Here is a 13,431-nt window from a genome sequence, read left to right as displayed (position 1 = left end):
GATTAAACACCTATTCTAGATGTAGGGAAGGCCCTAGAGTATACATTAGCTCTTTTACTTCTCACACAAAAGGAATTACCTACATATCAGGGAGAATCTCAACATTTATACCAGCATGTAAACAGGGACAGTTGAAGGACTAGAACACCAAAACCAAGGAACATAGCTCTATGATGTGTAGGTGCACTAAGACGTAGCATCTAATAGATTTGTCTGTACACCAAAATTATTTTTAAAATTTGTTTATTCAATCTAGCACAGGAAAAGGATTTACTCAAGACACAGATTGCTCTGGCTACTTGAATTCACCAATTCACAGCTTGAGTGATTGCTCCAAATTTGTAAACTTTCAAGGTGCTCTGATTCAGAGCACATGTTTGCTCCCAGTTTAAGAAATTCATACTATTCATCAGCTCATTAAATATGAATGGCACAAGAAAAGGAGTCTGATTCTATATTTTACAAGAACCGTGGCCTCTTGAAAAGAGAAATCCAAGTTTCAATATTCTTGGGAATTTGTACCTCTTATCCAAGGGTTCTTCCCATTAAAATAATACATAAATAATACTTGCAGAGTGTATAATCTTCAACATCTTCTGCTTCATATTTCCTTACAACTTATAGTTACAGCTGACTATTGAAAGCTGGAAGTTCAAATAAACAGAGGGAGAGAAAGAGCAGAATATGGGTTTCTTGGCCTACGCATGAGTATTCCACCCACACAGCTTCTGCTGTCTTCCATAAAAGAAATGAAGTAATCTCAATACAAAAGTTTGTGAGTGGAATTAGCAACTGACTTGCAAACTAGAATTAAATCCTGTATCTCAGAGAGAGATGAGCATTTAGGAAACAAGATTCCTATTGGTATTCCCTTCTTTTAGTAACTGCAATTTTTGTGATTCTTATACTTAGATATTTACTGCAACACATGTGGCTTCATTATTATGAGCGTGTACTGAAAAGTAGGTGATATAGGATTTAATACTGTGAAATACTTTTACAGATTTAATTTTTGAGGTATCAGAGATTTCTATGGTCTTCAGAAATATCATATACTTCTTGTCATTCTTATGGTTTGAACATCAACATGTATAATGTATTGCCAAGATAACTCATAAAGAAAATCTGAAAGTTTATGCACTGACTATGCATAATTCCGATCAGACTCCAGTGAAACACTGATGATCAACCACAGCTGCTATCAAAGATTCTATGTAAATGTTCTAACATTAAGTATCGTATGCAACAGATAACCAATAATCCAAGCAGTCCCTTCACAACTGTTTTGATGTGTTCCCAGCACATATAGTCCTTATTTTCCAGAGACATATCTGTCTCAAAGTGAAATTGATGTCTACGTAGACTGGCAGCATAAGGCCTATGAACTATTTGCTATAACGCACTCACACCCTGTGTTGCGTTTGTGAAGCAGGGCGAGGCTACAGCGCAGTGAGAGAATATGAGGGGCCTCTGCCTGGATCTAATGGAGAGGAATTTCTTGTGAGAAGAACAGCTGCAAACACCAAGGTCAGTGTAGAAGGAGGAAGATAATTAATGCTGCTCCTGGCCAAGATTCCCCTGCAGCCTGTGCGGGACCCCCCGTTGGAGCAGGCAGATGCCTGAAGGAGGCTGTGGCCTGTGGAGGGCCTGCGCTTGGGCAGCCATTCTGGAGGCACTGCACCCCGTGGAAAAGGACCCCACACTGGAGCAGTTCACAAAGGACTGTATCCCGTGGGAGGGACCCCACACTGGAGCAGGGGAGGAATACGAGGAGTTCTTCCCCTGAGGAGGAAGGAGCAGCGTAAAGTGATGTGTGATGAACTGACTGTAACCCCCATTCCCTCTCCTGCCCTGTGCCGCTCGGAGGAAGGTGGTGGAGATAGTCATGAGTAAAGTCAAGCCTGGGAAAAGGGGAGGGGTGAAGAGAAGGCGTTCTTAAGATCTGGGTTTTTTTTTTCCTTTCATTATCCTACTTTGGCTTTATTATTAATAAATTTAATTCATTTCCCCATGTCGAGTCTGTTTTGTCCTTAAAAGTAACTTGTATGATCTCTCCTTGTCCTTCTCTTGAGCCTTTTGTTATATTCTCTCTCCCCCATTCCCTCAGATGGTGGGGAGGGGCAGGAGAGTGAAAGACTGCATAGGGCTTAGTCCTGAGTAGAGGCTAAACTACGACACACCCTGAACTAGAATTTAATTGTATTGTAAACACTGTACTGGTCTTCTGCTGATTCCAAGAACAATGGTAAGTCTCACACTTCTAACTGTTTAGTAAGTATACAGAAAGATTTTCCAGGTAATTTGATTTAGATTGTTCCCCATTTCTGTCTCCTCATGTGCTACATTTAGGGATCAACAGAAAAAGAAAATCACGAGTTATTGAAGACAGCAATTCAGAAGACAGAAATAAGGTTTTTTTTAATACCCTGCCAATGCTGCCATTGTGAACATTAGCAATCAAGAATCATCTGTGCCAGAGCCTGCAAGGGATTCAGTCCAGGGCTCCAGATCCCAAATCAGGCTGTCGTTGACTTTTTGTTAATATATAAATCATTTACTGAAGCATAGCCAGTCAAAACAGAATACCATTTGTGTGCACGTGAAGGTCTGGCTGTTCCTGCCAAGAGTAACTCATTTTTAAGGGGCACAAAGAAAAAGAGGGCTCAAAATGGATATTTAAGGTCTGATTTTTTTTATTGCTTGTAGCTTGTACCGACATTTCTACCTGTGCAAAATACTGCTCAATTGTTCTGAAAGTTTACCACTTGCTTACATTGAAGTAAAAGTACAAATTGTTAAGGAATGGGAGGTCAGGTTAACAGAATATGACCTGCATATAAAAAAAAAAGACAGCATAAAAATGATTAGGATATGTGGAAGATCTAAGAATGAATGCTTTTCATTGTATTTTCTGTTTTTCTTTGCAGAAAAAAAAAATAGGTTTTGTAAGTTGAGTAGTACATTCATTGTTTTTCCTAGCTGCTGTACAAACAGAAATAGAAGAGACTAGAACAGAACTACTTTCTGTGATCATCACTTACACGTTACCAAATGCAACTGTTATTCTGTTTATTAGCTAAAGTACTGTAGTGGGCAAAGATGTCTTTCAGGATTAGAGACATATTTGTGATAGCAGCTGTACATGCATAACAAAGATAGAGCCTCTCTCTGTCTGAAGGCTTACTATCTAATTCCTCATTATTCTATATTATACCCCCCTTAGCGGCTACCTTCTTCTTGGAATAAAAATGACTACTCAAGTTTAGCTGAAACTACTTCCCAGGCAACATAAAATAATCAGAAAAAGTATTTTAATGATTTTTTTTTAACCACAGAGTAAATGGACTATTCATGTATGACTGCATTAGTTTCATTCAATGTCTTAGCTGCTGACAGCATCTTTTCTCATGTAGACAAGGAGCAACAGATGAGAAATAAACAGATAGAGGAACCCACCAGATAAAATGGTCAGCACAGCAATCTGTGGTCACAGCAAATCAGGATCTTGATCTAGAGTCATTACATTCAATGAAATTGCCATTGATTTTAACAGAAGTAGGATGAATTCCTGCTGCCTGCTTTTACCAGTAATTTGAATGCTAAATGATAATTTACTTGTATCAAAGTCTCTATGTGTTGGAATATGACTATAGAAACACCTGAATTACAAAGAAAAGGATTAGATATTTAAGTCTCCACTCAAACTGAGTGTCTGTACTACAAATCTGTGAGAAGAAGTGAAAATTTTAGTCTGATTTCTTTGGTCCAATGATTCCTCTGCAAGATTACGTAGTAGAGTAGGCTTGTGTTTGACATTCCTCATTTAAACCCATTGCTTTTTCTTGGCAAGACCACTGCAGATGTGTGCCTGAGAACACTGTATGCGTGCTGCCATTCTTGTGAAAGATGTGAAACAGTATCTGTTCTTGAAATTCATCATAATTTCCTACAAACTGAAAACCTGAGGGGAGGGAATAAAAGATTATGAACTTAGGCTCTTCCTGTGTTCTGGTTTTGTTGGGTAAGGGGGCGCCTAAGGTGGTAGCTTCTGTAGGAAACTGCTAGAAGTCGCTCCCCTTTGTTCAGTGGACTCAGCTGGGCCTAGGGCGGACCCGCTGCTGGCCAAGGCCGAGCCAATTGGTAGCAAAATGTCCCGTGATAACGCCTGTGTGATAACGTATTTAAGTAGGGGAAAACAGAAAAAAAAGAGAAGGAGAGAAGATGTGAAGCAGCTGAGCGGGGGCAGAGAGGGGGAGGCGCGAGCCTTGTGGGCCTTGCAGGCCTCACCCACTGGCCTCCCGCCGGGCAGCTGACTGGGCCCAACTCGGCCCGGCCTGGCTGCAAGAAGTGGAGAGGAGATGAGGATCCTGAGAGGATCCTGAGAGACATCTGCCAGCCTGTTGTGAGGAATGGCTGCAGACGCCAAGGTCAGTGAAGAAGGATGGGAAGGAGTAATGCGGCTCCTGGCCAAGATTCCCCTGCAGCCTGTGGTGAAGACCATGGTGGAGCAGGTTATCCCCCTGCAGACCATGGAGGTCCACGGAGGGGCAGAGATCCACCTGCAGCCCATGAAGGACCCCACTCTGGGGCAGGTGGAGGCCTGAAGGAGGCTGTGGCCTGTGGAGGGCCTGCTGGGGCAGCTGTTCTGGAGGGACTGCACCCCGTGGAAGAGATGACCCAAGCCAGAGCAGTTTCATGAAGGACTGTGGCCTGTGGGAGAGACCCCACACTGGAGCAGAGGAGGAATGCGAGGAGTTCTTCCCCCGACGATAACACAGCGGCGTAAAACAACGTGTGATGAACTGACTGCGACCCCCATTCCCTCTCCCCTCTGTGCCGCTCGGGGGGGTGAAGGTGGTAGAGATAATATTAAGCCCGGGAAGAGGGAGAGGTGGGGGGAGGTTATCTTGTTCCCTGTCTCATTCTCCTGCTAGTTTTAGAAATAAATGAGTGTTTTTCCTCAAGTTGAGTCTGTTTTGCCCGTAATGGTAACTTTAAGGATTTCTCCCCATCCTTATCTCAAACCTTGAGCCATTTTCCTTATATCATCTCCCCCTATTATCTCAGAGGGTGGGGAGAGCGAGAGAGAGAGACTGCGTAGTCTGGTCCCGATCGGGGCTGAACTACGACATCCTGACAGCTGACCTTTGAGGATTAAAAAGGGATGATAATAACAATGCAAAATAAGTCTTGAGATGGTCAAAACATTATCCATCATATCAGCCAAGGTCCTGCTTAGGATGTCAATGTTTAAGACTATTTGTTCAGGTTCTGTAAAGCCAAAACATGTTTTTATACATGCATGTGTGTTGCCTTTGTTGGCGTGGCGACCTGGTTCAGGAACGGCACGGCGACCACCCCCAGGCCGCTCGGTCCATCAGCTCGCAGACACCAATGTGGTGGACGGCAAATGGCATTTATTGGTAGGTAACACGGCCTTATATAGCTTGGGTTTACAACGTCACTTCCGTCTGCTTACATCATAGACTAAATGCTATTGGCTATCATAGACTAAACGCTATTGGCTATCCAGAGAGGGGTCCTATCTTCCCATACAGCGCGATATCTTCCGGCCGCCAGACCCTAGCTGCCTACATTTCCCCCTTCCCTATGCTAATTAAATTGGCTAAAAACATAACAATCTTAAAAAAAATAAATATATCGTAATTGTGGATAAAAAACACACTAAGTGTATAACTAAATTAGCTAAAATATTCTGTTCTTGTTCTATGCTTTATAGCAACCTTAAAAAATATATATATATCACAAACTTGGATAGAAAACACAGGATACACTAAGCAAGAGATAACTGAGGGGTAACTAAATGTAATGGGGTGCAACTGGGGATAACAAGGGGAAATTTTAAACAAGGACATTCTTAAAACAGTTGTTACCTTAAAAAGATCAATTAATGGCATTTTGTGAGTGGGTATAAAAGCAAAGGCAAATCTAATATTGCTAATAAACTAAATTCAAAATACTATGTCATCATCTCGCGACAGCAAGCATAAGGCACACTGGGCGGATAGTAACTGGGGAATAACTAGGAGTAACAGAGTAACTGGGGATAACTGGGGTTAATTCTAAACACAAACTTAAAGCAGTTGTCGGCGTTCCACTAACATGATGTTAACTGTCTCTAACCGACTCCTGACAAACGACACAAGTCTATTCAATATACAGGGTCCGAAGATCAACGCTATCACGATCGTTGTGATCAGCCCTATCAGGGTAGATATCAGGGTGGTTAACCATGGTGAATGGCTGAACCATGACTCAAACCACCCTTGTTGGGCTTCCCTCTCCTTTTTTCTTTGAGCCAATCTTTCTCTCAGTTTGGCCATCGAGTCTCTGACCACTCCAGTGTGGTCCGCATAAAAGCAACATTCCTCTTTCAAGGCGGCACAGAGGCCTCCTTGTTGCATGAACAGGAGGTCTAATCCCTGTCTGTTTTGCAAAACAACTTCTGAGAGCGAGGAGAGGGATTGTTCCAGGAAACTTATGGATTTTTCAATTTTTTGCAGGTCCTCATCAATGGCGATTTGTAGTTGAGTTAGGCCTCGCTGCTGCGTCACCAGGGAGGTCACTCCCATGGCTGTGCTGGCTACTCCCAAACTGAGCAACGTCGCTATCGTTACCGCTGTCAGTACGTCTCTTTTTTGGAGTCTGATGTTAGCTTCTCCCCAATGATAGTACATCGCTTCTGTATGATATAGCACCTTGGGAACAATCAAAACTTGTATACAAAAGTCAGCGGAATCATTAAAAAGTTCAAGGGACACACAGGGGGTTACCCCCAATTGGTGGCAGATCCACATTCCGAACGCAGACGGGATTGCCCATTTATAGGTTCTATTAATCGTAACGGTTTTTGCGCAAACAGCACTAACCCTGTTTGCCAATGAGATATTACCAAAACATACGCCTTGGCCTCTGACTTGGCTCAGGGTAATTCGTTTTCGTGGTGTGTCCCACCTACACTGGGTAGGGTTGATATCTGATGAATAGTTAAAAGAAGCATTGAGGGCAACGCCCTCATAGAAGGGGGGATTCATATCATAGCACAAACAACAAGAACTCCTAAGATTTGGGTTTGACTGATTCAGCGACCAGAAGGTAGCGTTTAACACATCGAGAAACAGCTTGTTGGGCTGGTAGTAGGGGTTTACATTTGATCTGCTTAAGGGAACTACTGGTTTAGGTGGTAGGGGACTGGTTGGAACAGGGGTGGATATCGGCGCAGTTTCCTTTCTTCGCTGGTTATCATTTTTGATTACAACATTGGGGCCAATTGTCGTGCTGCTTCTTACTCCCTGTTTTTTTAATAAAAAACAGTCCTCCTCTATCCGTATGGGATTCCCAATATCTAAAGCCCCAGGTTTTGCCGAAAGTCCATCCCAGATCGTTACTGTTAGTTACATCTAATATAAGATATTCACACCGCTTCCCTTTTGCCTCTCCTCCACGACGGGGGCCCAGCTGTGGCCGACTATCGCGCCTGACGCATCCACGGGGCCCCCATTGTACCTTTAAATACTTGTCTGGTCCTGCACCTGGCGCCCAATCAGAGGCTATAGTTTCACATCCCCAATAGGAACAATAGTATTGATTAGGGGCATTGCAATAAGATCTGCCGGGATTAGAGCTGGGGCACATGTAGTACATCATGTATTTTAAACAGGGATCAATGGGAACTAGATCACAAGGCGACACGTTAAAGCTAGGGGGTCCTGAGGTAACGATTCTTTGTAATATCCTCTGATCCTCCCATCTCACTAGCACCCATTCCCATGGTTGATGGTCATATAAGCCACTAGATCACGATACAAGCCCCAAGATTAAAATCACACAAAACCGTCGCAGCCTCCACCAGTGGGGGCTATTTCGCCATTGTTTGGAATTCGCTGATGTGGAACTTCGGGGTGCGGACGAGGTGCTTGCCGACTTATCATCCTCTCTTGTCACCGCGGCGTACGGATCACAGGGGTGTTCGATAATCCGATCCTGTGGACAAAAACTCGCAGTTTTCATTAGCTTTATTCTGGAGGTCCGGTTTAATTGACTTAAGCGGACACCATTTGATTCTGCCATCTTTTTTGACAGCAGCATACCCTCGCCCTGTTAGAACTAGACTCCGCCCTCGTTCCCATTCTCCCAGCTCATTTCTAATTGTAACCAATAGGCCTTCTTCCAGTGCTCGAGTGGCCCAATGTTTCTGGGTGGGGCTATTCACCTCTTCCCCCCTGGGGAATTGGTTTAATGCTAACAAAGCGGTCGCCAGAAGGTGTGTTTGGTCCCCTGAAGGAATGGCGTTGGTAAAACCTTCTGTTTTTGCTAGAACTTCCAATTTAGATTTTAGAGTTTGGTTTGCCCGTTCAACTACGGCTTGTCCCGTGCTGTTGTACGGGATACCGTGTATTAGACTAATACCCCATTTCAAAGCAAATGCTTGGACTGGTTTAGAAATGAAATTCAGACCGTTGTCCGTTTTGATCTGATTAGGGACGCCAAGCCACGCCATGGCTGTCAGCCAATGTTGGATGGTCGCTTTGGAGTCAGTCTGAAGGTGTTGTGTGGCTACGATCACTCCGCTATACGTGTCTACAGTTACCGCTAGCCACGCTCGAGGCTTCAGTAGCTGACACAGCGTAAAGTCCATTTGCCACACCTCAGAGGCTTTAAGACCTCTGGGGTTGACTCCACTGGACCACAGTGGCGCTTTCTGACAGTGGGGACACGTAGCTACTACGTGTTTTGCATCCGTGACTGAAATCCCATATGTCTTTGCTAGCGCTTTAGCTCCAATATGGAGAGACTCGTGTAGCTGACGGGCATCTCTTAGCGTCCACAGCCCTTTTGCAGCGGCGTCTGCTTTGTCGTTACCAGTTTGGAAGAATCCCTTGATTGGACTGTGACTGTTAACGTGGATGACTGATATGGTGCCCTTTCGGGAGGAAAGTGCTTCTTCTAGCATCAATGCTGTTGTGAATGTTGACACACCAGGCCCCGACATGGCCAAGCAAAGTTTAGCCACGAACATCGAATCAGTCACAATGTTAAGGTGTTCTGTCGGGAACAGTCCGCAGGCTAGTACTACTGCCGTTGCTTCTAGCTGCTCGACTGAAAGCACATGATCGGTCGCTTTAATGCAGCGCCATCCTCCTTCCGATTGCCATACTGCTGCTGCGGTTGAGGTCGCCGAGGATGCATTTGTGAAGACCGTTGGTCCCTGTTGGGGCCGGTCCATGATTTTTCGTTGAAGGTCGATGTCGACAATTGCCAGCATTTGAGTCCAAGGGGGCTTTACAGCGTACTGGATTTCTCCTCCAAATCCGACGAGGGCTATGGCTAAATGTTCTGACATTGCCACTGACTGCATTGGAAGCTGTTTGCGGAAGGGTAGGTATATTCTGGCGGGTTCGATGCCTAGATGTCTCAGGGCGAGTTTTCTGCCTTTCACGATGAGGTTGCCAAGACACTCGACTCCTGGTGAGAATGCACGCGACGGCTTTCCCAGGACTATCCATTGTATTAGCTGCGCTTTTTCAGGGGGACCCTGGGCTAGTGCCCCTACTCCCCCCTTTTCCGTGAAGTGTACATACAGATCGAGCGGTGCACCTGGGTTCCATCTGGCGAGCGTGCCTGACGATACCTGTTGCTCGATGAAGTCAAGGGAGTTCATTGCTTCCGTCGTCAGAGTTTTTTGCTCCCATGGGTTTTTTCCTTTTAGAAGATTGTACAAGGGGGCCATGGTTTCTGGAGGGATCAAGACGATGTTACGAAGCCACTGCAAGGTCCCCACTAGCTGTTGCATATCATGGAGCGTTTTGATACGCCGACTGATCTTTATTTGGGGAGGGGTTATGTAAGAACCTGTAATTCCCACTCCCAAAAAACTCACACATGGTCCTCTTTTGATTTTTGCGCTCACAATTTCAAATCCGTTAGTTTTTAAAGTTTCCGAGACCGTTGACACCAGTTGGTCCACTTGACTTCCTGACGGTGCGGCGATCAAGATATCATCCATATATTGAATGACAGTGGCGGTTGGGTCACTGCACCGAACCGGTGCCAGCGCCCGGTCCACTGTGATCTGGCAGATAGTGGGTGAGCTGATCATTCCTTGAGGCAGCACTTTCCACTGGAAGCGTAGGTTAGGGCGTTGGCTGTTCGGGAACATGACAGAAAAAGAAAACCGCTCTTTGTCCTCTTCATGCAGGGGTATAGAAAAGAAACAGTCCTTAATGTCAAGGACAGCGCAAGGTTGTCCTTCTGGTATCATAGAGTTCATAGGCAACAGCGTTTGGACAGGACCCATTGGTTGAATTATCTTATTTACTTCACGCAGGTCATGGAGGAGGCGAAACCCCTCGCCAGATCGTTTGGGTATTACAAAAACTGGGGTGTTCCACGGGCTAGTGGAAGGCTCTATGTGACCTCGTTGTAGTTTGCGGTCAAGTAGCTCAAGAAGAGCGTCCATTCGAGGCTTTGATAGGGGCCACTGCTCGACCCACACTGGATCGGACGATTTCCATGTCAGTCTGACTGGTGGGAGTGGGTATGCGGCAGTGGCCCTTATGGTAAATTTGTCACCCTGGCTTTTAGTAGGGCTAGAGCGTCCCTTCCCAACAGGGGTGGGACTCCTGACATGACATATGGGAAGAGGGTAATAGTTTTCTCCGGTCCCTTTTCAGTGTGAAGCGTGATTGCTACCAATTGAGCACTCTTCCAGGCTTGGGTTAATCCCCTGATTCCACCCACCATGGGGGCGCCTTCCAATTTCCAATGCGGAGGCCAATTCGTCTCAGGGATAACTGTAACATCTGCTCCAGTGTCGATCAAAAAGGGGACACTAATAGTGGTGTCATTTAAGGCATTATAGAGGGAACAGATCCCCCACACCACTGGCAGGTTGTCACACTTTACTGTCAGGGCCACCCTGGGGTCCCGCCCCCAAAGGGTGGTCCTTGCTGTTCCTGAGATGGGGGCAGATTCGGCTGGACCGTTGGTTGAGCCATAAAGTTGGTCGCTTCTCGAGGGGGCAGCGGGTTCGGGAGCGTTTTGCCCCATCCAGGGTTGGCACAATTGGGCCGCCTCGTGTCCCAAGTGGGAGAGGGCTCTGTGCAGCCCAGGTGCCCTCTCCCCCTCCCGTTTCCCTGGATTTTAGATCTGCATTCTTTAGCGAAATGCCCCTTCTTTCCACAGGCCCAACACGGTCCTCTGGGTCGATTTTGGCACAGGGGGGGTGCTGTTGGCAGGTTCCCCAACCGAGGGCAGTTTGCTACAACGTGGCCCACCTGGCCGCATTTAAAACATGCCATCACGTTAGCTATTGCGGTGTGGACAGCCACCTGGATCGGGGCTAAATGCTCTTCGTTCGTGACATACTTAATCATGTCCGCGATACTCGACCCCATTGGCAGTGATTGTAGGATTTCTTTGGTTGCTGAATTACACTGCTGACGTAAGCACTCTGCTACAACCGGGCCTTTCGCTTCCAAAGGCAGGGTCGAGGAGTCAATCGCTGTCTGGAGGCGATCCACAAATTGCGCAAAGCTTTCGCTTTCTTTTTGCTTTACTGTGGACCAGGGTGACAGCTTGACAATAGCTCTAGAGGCTGTGCGAATAGCTTCTCTGGCCGCACGTGTAGTTGTCATAACTTCATGGGCCCGCATGCCCTGGGCCTGCGCCTGGGGGGTAATCATTGTCGGGTCTGAACCCATCAGCCGCTGCAGGCTGGAGCTGTGTAGCGGGTGATCCGCCCCAGTTACTTGGGCTAGTTGCTTCGTACAGTTGTCCTCCCATTCTTGTTTAAAAACAATCATCCCTGCCCCCTCAAAGATCAGTCTACAAGTTTGCTTTATATCAAATGGGAGCATGTCGTCTCCCCTAAAGACACCGTCTATGAGGGTGGAGACCAGGGCAGAATTGAGCCCTTTGCCCACAATTGCTTTAACAATCGCTTGTATATCCTTGGGGTTTATTGGCGAGTAGACCCTTTGTCCCCCGTCCGCCACACGGACCGGGAACGCCAGAGTGGCCGATGGGACCCAATCGGCACAGGCAATATTTATTTTCTTCCAATCCGTGAGAGGAATTTTTTCCCTTCGCGATTCCTTTTTATTTTGGATGTGGGTATTTTTGCTTTTGACTCTATTTACCCTCATGTCCTCCTCCTCTGAGTTTGAATCAGTTGCAAGCCAGTCATGCGAGCTGCTATCTGATCCGGAGTCAGAACTCGACTGACCGCTTTTTCAGGTTGGGCTCCAGCCCCGCCCACTTCCCTTGCGGGCGGACCGTTCCCTCCCTCTTGGCTCGCCCCTCCCTCTGCTCGGCGGGGTGTTTGCCCTATGAGGGCGTGTTTTCAGATGGGCGCTCTGATTGGCTCTCCGCCCCTCGCTCGCGCTCCTCTCCTCTTTCCGGTTGCCCCCACCACTCTTCTCCTTCTCGATCTCCTCCCCTTCCGGTTCGTGTGCGCTTGTTAGTTCAAATGCCTCCTCCATTTTCTCGCCGGGGACGTCTTTGTCCCGCCCTCCCCCCTGGGGTTCGGCGCCATTTTGGGGCGCATAAGGCGGCGGTTTTTCCCGGGCTTCGGCGCCCCTGGCTTCCTCAGCTAACCCACTCCAGAAGGACAGTGTGCACTTCTGCCCCTCCGTAAGCGGGTCAGGGTTCGGGGGTTCAGGAGGCGAAGGGCTCAGGGGTAGAGGGGGTGTATTGCCCTCTCATAAGTCTTTAGACTCTGCGGAATCATTGCTGTTTGGGGGGTGCGGAGTCTGCGTGGCTGCCCCGACTCCCAATTTCGGGGTGACCAACAAACAGTCCCTTGCCGCCCTCCAGGTTTCCTGCTCTTGTAAGGCCTTCTGCAGGCCCTGTACGACTTTCCCCCCCGACTTAAGGTTTTTCCCACTACCCGAGGACATAGTCTCCTCGGCTAATGCTTTAGTGCATTTATCCCACACTTCAGGGTGGAGAATATCCACCAGCTGGTCAATGACCCCAATCTGTAACTCGCAACTGCGGGAGTAAAATCTTGGGGCTTACAATCAATACCCCACTGCTTATGTAATTGTGATACGACCTTCACAAGGGCTTCCATCCTCCTTGTTGGTCCGGGAGCGTCCTCCCCGCCAGGCTGGTCCTGCCGCTCCGGCCGCCGTTCACCCGTCCAGGCAATTTTCCCGGGTTTCGGCACCACTTGTTGCCTTTGTTGGCGTGGCGACCTGGTTCAGGAACGGCACGGCGACCACCCCCAGGCCGCTCGGTCCATCAGCTCGCAGACACCAATGTGGTGGACGGCAAATGGCATTTATTTGGTAGGTAACATAGCCTTATATAGCTTGGGTTTACAACGTCACTTCCGTCTGCTTACATCATAGACTAAACGCTATTGGCTATCATAGACTAAACGCTATTGGCTATCCAGAGAGGGGT

General features: G+C 47.1%; 1 protein-coding gene across 1 annotated transcript; it reads right to left on the bottom strand.

Annotated features, from left to right (window-relative positions):
• Nucleotides 1-10,928: 10,928 nt before the first annotated feature.
• Nucleotides 10,929-13,111, bottom strand: LOC147600568 (endogenous retrovirus group K member 21 Gag polyprotein-like). The gene is made up of 2 exons (XM_086748038.1): nucleotides 13,079-13,111; nucleotides 10,929-11,690 (listed from the first exon to the last, which is right to left on the bottom strand). The coding sequence occupies exons 1-2, from the start codon at nucleotides 13,094-13,096 to the stop codon at nucleotides 10,929-10,931; spliced, it is 780 nt and encodes a 259-aa protein (XP_086604164.1). The 5' UTR covers nucleotides 13,097-13,111.
• Between the last annotated feature and the right edge of the window lie 320 nt (nucleotides 13,112-13,431).

The sequence above is a fragment of the Chlamydotis macqueenii genome, chromosome 5 (genome assembly GCF_036417535.1).
Source record: "Chlamydotis macqueenii isolate bChlMac1 chromosome 5, bChlMac1.mat, whole genome shotgun sequence".
Taxonomy (NCBI): Eukaryota; Metazoa; Chordata; class Aves; order Otidiformes; family Otididae; genus Chlamydotis; species Chlamydotis macqueenii.
Note: the sequence above shows the minus strand (reverse complement) of the source record. Positions and strands in the feature narration are given on the sequence as shown.